The sequence below is a fragment of the Neopelma chrysocephalum genome, unplaced genomic scaffold (assembly GCF_003984885.1).
Source record: "Neopelma chrysocephalum unplaced genomic scaffold, ASM398488v2 Primary Assembly neopelma1_122, whole genome shotgun sequence".
In the NCBI taxonomy this organism is placed as follows: Eukaryota; Metazoa; Chordata; class Aves; order Passeriformes; family Pipridae; genus Neopelma; species Neopelma chrysocephalum.
The window spans coordinates 361,986-369,919 of record NW_020897784.1 but is presented as its reverse complement, the minus strand read 5'-3'; the positions used below and the strand labels follow the sequence as shown (position 1 = coordinate 369,919).

Genomic DNA, 7,934 nt, shown 5'->3' with positions numbered 1-7,934 from the left:
TCTTGCACACTCCAAACTCCAAAACATCATTTCCTTCACCCCAGGCTGGGTCCAACCTCGCAAGGGAGATGCTCCTGCTGGTGCCACCACATCGAGCCCTGGCAACACCCCCCCGCCCCAAGCTGCCTTAATCCATGGCCCTGCTTAGGGGTCTGGGCAAAGATTAGCTGGAAACATTCCCAGTGATTAGGGTTTAAATCCCTTTGACATTTCACATCTTCTTAGAGCTTGTAGGTGAGACCCTGGCAGCTGCAAATCCCCTCGGTCCTCGAGGGAGTGACAGCTCCAGCACCGCTCAGGAACGAGCTTTACCCAGTTCTTGGTGTTAACCCAAGCTGCTTTGGGCAGTAAATCTCCTTCTGCTGTGAAGGGAATGACTACAAATCGTAAAATTGGCAGGACAGCACTGTCTATCTGCTGTCAGAGTCCCTTGTGCCACTTGGCATCTGGCTGGAAAGGAGCAGCCACAGCAGCTGGAGCAAAGCAAACATTATTCCATCTATAAAAGCCTCACACAACACCCAGAAGATAAGCCTGGCTGGCATTTAGGCACCAATTTATTTGAGTTTTATGGTTTTTTCCAAACTGAATGCTTGGCTGACAGCAGAAACTACAAAAATTATGTTGTACATTCACAGATACATATAGAAAAGCAGGTAAATAAATACACATACACAAACACCAACAACCCCTGAGGTTCAACACACGCACTTGGTGGGAGCTAAAATGCAAATACAGGGTGAAATCCAGGCTTTGTTTGATCTACAGACTCTTTGCCCCCAGCCAGGAGGGTTTTTAGCATTTCACACTGCTCTGGCTGTTGCTCAGGTTTTCCTTCGAGGATTTTAAATCCAGGGCTCAGAAGTTCACCCCACATCCAGGTCACCCTCAGGGATTGTCCTCCCACCAGTAAATCTTCATCCTTGGGTTCCCAGGCACCACAGGCCCTTCACAGCAGCTGATGTCAGTCTGGGCTGTCACAGTGGTCTGTCCTGAGCCTTTCTCTGTTCTGCTGAGACAGAACAAACATTCATAGAATCGTGGAATCATGGAATGCTTTGGGTTGGAAGGGACCTTAAAGCTCATCTTGTTCCACCCCCTGCCATGGACAGGGACACCTTCCACTAGCCCAGATTGCTCCTAACCCTGTCCAACCTGGGGACTTCCAGGGATGGGGCAGCCACAGCTTCTCTGGGCAACCTGTGCCAGGCCCTCCCCACCCTCACAGAGAAGGATTCCTTCCCAGTATCCCATCTAACTCTGCCCTCTGGCAGTGGGAAGCCATTCCCCCTTGTCCTGTCACTCCAGACCCTTGTCCCAAATCCCTCTCCAGCTCTCCTGGAGCCCCTTTAGGCACTGGAAGGGGCTGTAAGTTCTCCCTGGAGCCTTCCCTTCTCCAGGCTGGACACCTCCAGCTCTCCCAGTCTGGCTCCAGAGCAGAGGGGCTCCAAAATCATGGAATCCCAGAATGTCTGGGTTGAGAAGGGACCTTAAAGCTCATTCAGTTCCACCCCTTGCCATGGGCAGGGACACCTTCCACTAGTCCAGGTTGCTCCAAACCCCATCCAACCTGGCCTTGAACACTTCCAGGGATGGGGCAGCCACAGCTTCCCCGGGCACTCGCCCTGACTTGCTTCTGGAAGCTCAGCCCCGGGCTCATCCTCCTCCTCACCTGGAGAATTTTGCCGTAGGGCGCAAAGGAATCCTCCAGGTACCGTGTGCCAAAGCCCATGATCCTGTTCACGGCCTGGCTGTGGATTCCAGCCAGCCTGGCAGTGAGGTGGACCGTGAAGGCAAACTGGATCTCCTGGGGGCTGACATCAGCTCTGCTGGCCGTCATTTCCCGCCGCACGTAGGCGTCGGCCAAGTCCTTGAAGGAGCTGTAGGACATGTCCCTGAAGAAGAGCTGCAGCCGCGCGTCCTCCCGCATCTGGGGGAGAGGCAAGTGAACACACGTCATGAGTGAGTGATCCCACGTGTCAGCCCTGTGCTGGTGCCTTCACTCCACGCCAGGATGGCGGCTGAGGGAGGACACACAGACACAGCCACGACCACGCCCAGGCGGGGAATTGGGAGTTGCCATTTCCTTGATTTTACTGATCCCCTGCACCGGGGGCTCGATGGTGTTGCTGCATTTCACAGCAGTGCAGAGCTCGGCCCAAATTCCCTCAGCTCTCCTCTCACCTGCCTGTCCAGCTCATCTCCTGCGCTCCGGAGCAGGGCCACGATTCTCCTGATGGGTTCATCTGCAGACAGAGATCCCACATTATCTCCAGCCCTTTCTCCAAGCCTCCCACACCCAGGTGCTCTGTTTAGTCCCCAGAAAAAATTCTCTGAGCAACATTTATCCACCTCCATCCCTCCAAAAACCATTTCAGCCTGTTGCCAAGTGCCTTGTTACCCCTCACCTGGCAAAACCACGCTCGTGCCTTTGAATTTTGCCCTTTGTGTGGTCTAATGGAAGTTGTCCCTGCCCATGGAAGGGGGCAGGAGTGAGATGATCTTTAATATCCTTCCCAACCCAAACCATTCTATGAATTTCTCTCTCCCCCAATCAAGACCTGATGCTGAAAATCTCCACCAAAGCCTTTGTATTCCCTGGATCAGGACTGAAGCAGGGGTTGGGTGTTGTGCAGGCTCTGAGTGGGGACAAGTCTTGTGTGCATATGTTTTCTGTAGGTGCCAGCAAAGGCAACACTCACCAACCCCATCGGTGCCAGGTGGCTGTGGGGGCTCCCCAAATCCACTTGCTCTCCTCTCCTGGCTCTCACTGCCCTGCACGATCAGCCCGATCTCTTCTGAGACCTGTGTGTAGTATCCATCAGGCTGCTCCACCTCCGCTGGAAGAAAAACACACATTCGGAAGTGAGGATTATTTTTGTTGGTGATTGATTGAAAGGGAAAAGCAGCTGCAGCAGGGACTGGATGTGCTGGTGCCCACCCTGGATTGGTGCATTCCTGTGCTGGAGGATGTGGCTGCACTTTCTGAGCCACAGCTGAGCAGCTGTGACTTGCCCCAAATCTGCCAAAGCTCCTCGTAAATCCCCTCATCAGTGTTTTGGCACTGGAAGGGGTGGAATTGGGTGTCCCACAGGCTTTGCTGCACCACACCCGCCCCCGTGGCAAATCTCAAACACCTTAACATTGGCCCTGGAGTGGTTTAGGATTTAATCTCAGGTCTCAAACACAGGTTTAAACCAAACCACCGTGATCCTTCGTTGCCAGAGGGGCGAAAACTTGTGCTTGGGTGGTTATTGCCAACATCAGGCTCAAAGCACAGGCAGATCAACCCTTTCCTGGGGCAGCAGGTCGGGATTGGAGCCTCCAAAGCCCATCCCAAAGCCCAGAAAGCCCCGGGAGGGTGACACCTCATTAGAAACCAGCACTAAACATGACGGTTTTCCCAAAAGAAGCCCAGGGAGGTCCCGTTGGATGAAGGGGTGGGTCAGGGGTGGGTCAGGGGTGGGTGGTGGGGGTCCCACCTGGCGTGGCTGGTGCCAGGACGTGCCGCAGGGGAAGGCAGCCGGGTCGCTTGGTCCTCGCCCCGGATCCCGTCTCTCCTCGCTCCTCCTCCCCGTGCTTCTTCAAGGAGAAAACCTTCTTGATGCTTGTTTTCCTCTTCGGGGCTCTGCCTGCCACTGGGGATGTGCTTGAGTCTACTCTGTGTTTTTTGGCTCCTTCTGGTTTGGAGCCCTGAGGAGCTTTGGCATCTTTCTCCTTTGCTTTTTGCCCTGCATTTTCCTTCTGGTCCTCAGGGCTCCTCTTGAAGAAGAAATTTAAGAAACTTTTCAACCAGGTTGGTTTTGAACCCGAATGTTGGGGTTTGCCTTGGGAAGAGTTTTTTGTGCTTTTCTTCTTGGGCTTTGGCCCCTCTTTAGGAACCTCCTGGGGAGCTTTGCTGTCATCATCCAGAACCTCTTCCAGGTCCAGCACTTTCAGTCCCTCCTCCTCGTTCTTCTTGGGGCTGGATTTGGCACCTGAGTACGTACAGAAGTCGCTTTCTGACCGTTGCAGCCCGTCTGTCTTCCTCCCTCGCCCTCCAGTTTTCTCCTGTGGGGTTTGTTTGGCCACTGGTGGGTTTTCACGGCAGCTCAGCGAGCGCCTGACGTAAATCTCCAGCACTTTCTTGGCCCCTTGCCTGTCCAGGGAGAGGATCTTGCCCGAGGGCTGCCTCCCGACATCCCACCGAGGCAGCTCCGCAGCCGGAGCCCGCACGGTGCTGTGGAGAAAAACAACATTTTCAACCTGGCTTTTTGCTTTTTCCTTTGCACAGTTGGGTTGGGCATGATGGAAATCCCTCTCCCCCATTCTGGCACCCAGGGGTGCCTGAGACTGTTAAAGTTCCTGGTTACTGATCAGCCAGTTTTACAGTTGTTATCTGGGTGCTCCTGGTGTGGGCGGCCCACGCAGGGTTTTATGATGGACTATAGACACCACTGATAAAGGAACTGAAACTACAGGGAGCGGGAAATGGGCTGGGCATGTCTCAGGGGAGAACTTGGTCACCATCCAGGGGGTTTCACCCAGTAAAGTTATCACCCAGACACCCTCCTATCGTCCCATTGCAACATGTTCCCACATTATGATGAAAAATGACACCCCAGGAGCACACGGGGAATGACACAACCCAGATTTTTGAGTATTTCCCCTTAAAGTATTGGCTGCTAAAAAGAAAATCATCCCTCAACAAGGCTGGAGAGGTCAAGGGATACAAGGGCTCTTGTAAATCTGCTCAGTGACACAGTCCCTCTGAGCTCCCACCAGCACAGGGCTGTGAGCAGAGCTCGGACCACTCACTCCCTGCCTTTCCCATCGCCCTTTTTCTCTGTATTTGCAAGCAAAATTAAACAGGAATGTTGCTGTTGGAAAACCAGGAAGCTGTGACTGTGCCTTGTGTTGGTTTTATCTTTGAAACCAATTTCACCCTTCAAAGAACCAGACCCAAAACAGACTTTCTCCACCACTGAACAGCACAGAGGGAACAAGCACAGAAACCTGGTACACTGGGCTGTAAAACCACCCTGGAGTTGGGCATCAGCCTCCCCTCAGACTCAGTGAACATCATCACAATGCCCAGCACACCCACCCACCCCACCTTGGCCGGTTCTGGGGATCAAGAAGAAAAGTTTCCTTCATCCAAGCCAACACCAAACCCCACCAACCACCCAATAACAAATCATTCCACTAAATTTAATCACAGTAAAGCCACAACCCCCATCCTACTTCGATGATTCGAGTGCATTGGCCACGTTATTCATTATTTGCCAGTTTGGTTTTTACCTTTCCATCAGTATTTCTGCCTGTTTGGACATAGGTCAAGAGAAGCTCCTCGGCCACAGGTGCTGAGGGTTTTTCTCAGGCTCTCCTGGGAGGTGCCTTTTTATGCCCAAGCCGGTGGCTGGCTGAGATAATTCCTATTTTTAGCAGCCATTCAGGTAGGAGAGCAGCCAATGCTTCCGCCCGGGATCCCCGTTATCACCGCCCTCGTGGCGGAAACCAGTGGGCGTGAGTTTCACTGGAGGAGAAAACAATTTCCTTATGACAAGTGGCAGCAAAACAGCATAAAAATCACCTGTCACCCGGTGTCAGAGCTGGCCTTTGAGACCAGTTATCTCAGGCAGCTGCTTGGCTTTGGGTTTGTTTTGTTTTGTTGTTTTTCACTCTGTGTGGTGCCTTATATGGGCTTTTCTGGGTTGTTTTTGTAAAGGGAAGTCATAGCTTTCTCAGACAAAAGAAGGAAGCAGATTGCCCTGCTCATGTCCCAGGAGTTCCCAGAGGCTGTTGTGGGACCACAGACACTCTGGGACACGGTGCTGTCAGGTTGTTGAGGCACGGAATCAGAATCACAGAATATTTTGAGTTGGAAGGGACCCACGAGGATCGTTGAGTCCAATTCTCAAGTGAGTGATCCATACAGGGATCAAACCCACAACCTTGGTGTTATTAACACTGGGCATGGCTGGGCTGAAATCCTCAAAACCCACCCTGGGGTCGTTCAGACCCACCCTAAAACATGAATCAGCAGCAGCTCATGACCTGAATCCTTCACACCCCCGTGGCTCCCACTCGACCTCTCCCAGGAACACAGCATCTCCCACCGGGCACATCCCAACACCTACAAACCGCACCCGAGACAAGAAAACCTTCTTAAGATCAAACCTTTCTTACACCAAAGCTCCTTTTGACCCCAAGGCCACCCCTGTGCCCACGCCCGTAGCTGTGACACCCTCCGGCAGGTGCTTCCCCCATTCCCCATCACTATTTTGCCACCTGATGGCAAAATTCCGCACTGCACCTCGCAGGGAGGGAGCCGGATGCTTTCGCCGGGCGGCAGCTGGCGGGACGCAGGCTTTGGAAAAACCCCTCCTGGAAAACCCCTCGGAAAGATTCCCAGCCCAGCAGCGATGCACTGTCTCTGGTTTTCAGCTGGGATGATGTGCAGCCAAGGTTTCCCCTGGATACAAATGGTCTTTTCCCGGCAATGGGTTCGGTTTGCAATCAGAACAGCCCAGGATTATTTTCTTCCTTTCTATAAACTCTCTGTCACATAATTTCCTATAACTGGGAGAGATCCAGTCCACGTCTCTCCTGAGCCCACACTGATGAATCAGAATCTAATATTGATTAGGAATTACCTGGCTTGGTTTTTCAGCATCCCCATTTATTGATAAATAATTAAATCCTCTGTTAGGAGCTCTGTGCTGCTCCCCAGCACATGTCCACATCCTTCCATAAGCAGGTCGATTCTGGGGGAGGAGAAGGATTTTCACAATCAATTTTGTTGGGTTTTTTTTCCTCTGAAACATCCATAAAACAAAAAGCCACATCCACTCCAGCAGTTTGGCCACCTCCAGTTTGGAGATCTTGCTACTGGAGGTTATTCAAGGCTGAGTCTAAATCCCATCTCTGCTCATGGAGGGCTTCTCATGATTCAGCTGGGAATCAGTATTAACTTATGACCTCTTGCAGAATTTTGCTCTTTGTAGCAGCAATTCCAGACACAGCCTGGAGATGGGATACCTGAAGTGACGCCAGGAAAAATCTTGACCTGAGCTGTGATTCTGGATCCAGATCTTTATCCAAGTTCAGATCCCTCCTGGGATTTGGGACAGGCTCAAAGCCAGTGGGAGAGAGGCATAAGAAAAAGATGTTTGCAAGAGACTGAGATGAACCAAAACCCCATTACAAGAGTGGAGGGGAGGGATCTGAATCCAAGTTTGTCCACTTTTCTCATCAATATTGGAGAGAATGAGGAAGCTGGCAGGAAATGTGGTCATGAGGAGGGAGCACACAATGCCAGGGTTGGTATCTTCGGGCCAGAGATGCTGGAGGGAAAAGCAGAACTAAATCCATGGGGACACAGCAGGGGATAACCCACCTCCTTGCAGGAAACTGTTTCAGAAGATGGAACAAAATGAAAGGAGAGGTCTTGCCCACATGGAGCTGTGAGGAGCAGGGGATTACAACAGGCTCAGAAGGTGGCAAGGGTCAAATCACCCAAATCTCTTTGGAAGAAGACTGACAGGACACAGGGTGAGGTTGGACATTAGGAAAACTCTCCCATGCAGGAGGGTGGGACAACCTCAAACTGGTGTCTAGAGGGGTTGGGAATCACCACCCTTGGAGGTCTTCGAGGCTTGGCTACCCAAAACCACAGCCAACCTGAGTGGGTGTTGGAGGCTGCTGTGTTTTACATGGACCACAAAGGTCCCCTGGAGCCAACACCAGCCACGAGCCAACAACAACCTCCTGGGCTCAAAAACATCCATAGTTTCAGATCTGAAGCATAACAGGGGTGTTGAGGGGAGCACCTGAACCGTGACAGGAGCGTTGAGGAGAAAACCTGAACCATGACAGGAGCATTTGGGGAGCACCTGAACCACAAGGAGGGGTGTTGAGGGGAGCCTGTGAACCATGACAGGGGTGTTGAGGGG

At 52.2% G+C, this 7,934-nt stretch overlaps 1 protein-coding gene across 1 annotated transcript; it reads right to left on the bottom strand.

The window, feature by feature from the left end:
• Nucleotides 1-605: 605 nt before the first annotated feature.
• On the bottom strand, nucleotides 606-5,312 carry LOC113974529. The gene is made up of 6 exons (XM_027697712.1): nucleotides 5,281-5,312; nucleotides 3,483-4,219; nucleotides 2,703-2,840; nucleotides 2,185-2,246; nucleotides 1,673-1,930; nucleotides 606-1,009 (listed from the first exon to the last, which is right to left on the bottom strand). Exons 1-6 carry the CDS (start codon nucleotides 5,310-5,312, stop codon nucleotides 965-967), a joined length of 1,272 nt encoding a protein of 423 aa, XP_027553513.1. The 3' UTR covers nucleotides 606-964.
• Nucleotides 5,313-7,934: the final 2,622 nt, after the last annotated feature.

Coding starts and splice junctions, on each gene's coding strand:
- LOC113974529 (XM_027697712.1), bottom strand. CDS start 5,312: ATGTCCAAACAGGCAGAAATACTGATGGAAAG. Junction 2,841..3,482: donor CCTGGCACCAGCCACGCCAG/GTGGGACCCCCA, acceptor TTTTTCTTCCAG/CGGAGGTGGAGCAGCCTGAT. Junction 1,931..2,184: donor GAGATGAGCTGGACAGGCAG/GTGAGAGGAGAG, acceptor CCTCTCCCCCAG/ATGCGGGAGGACGCGCGGCT.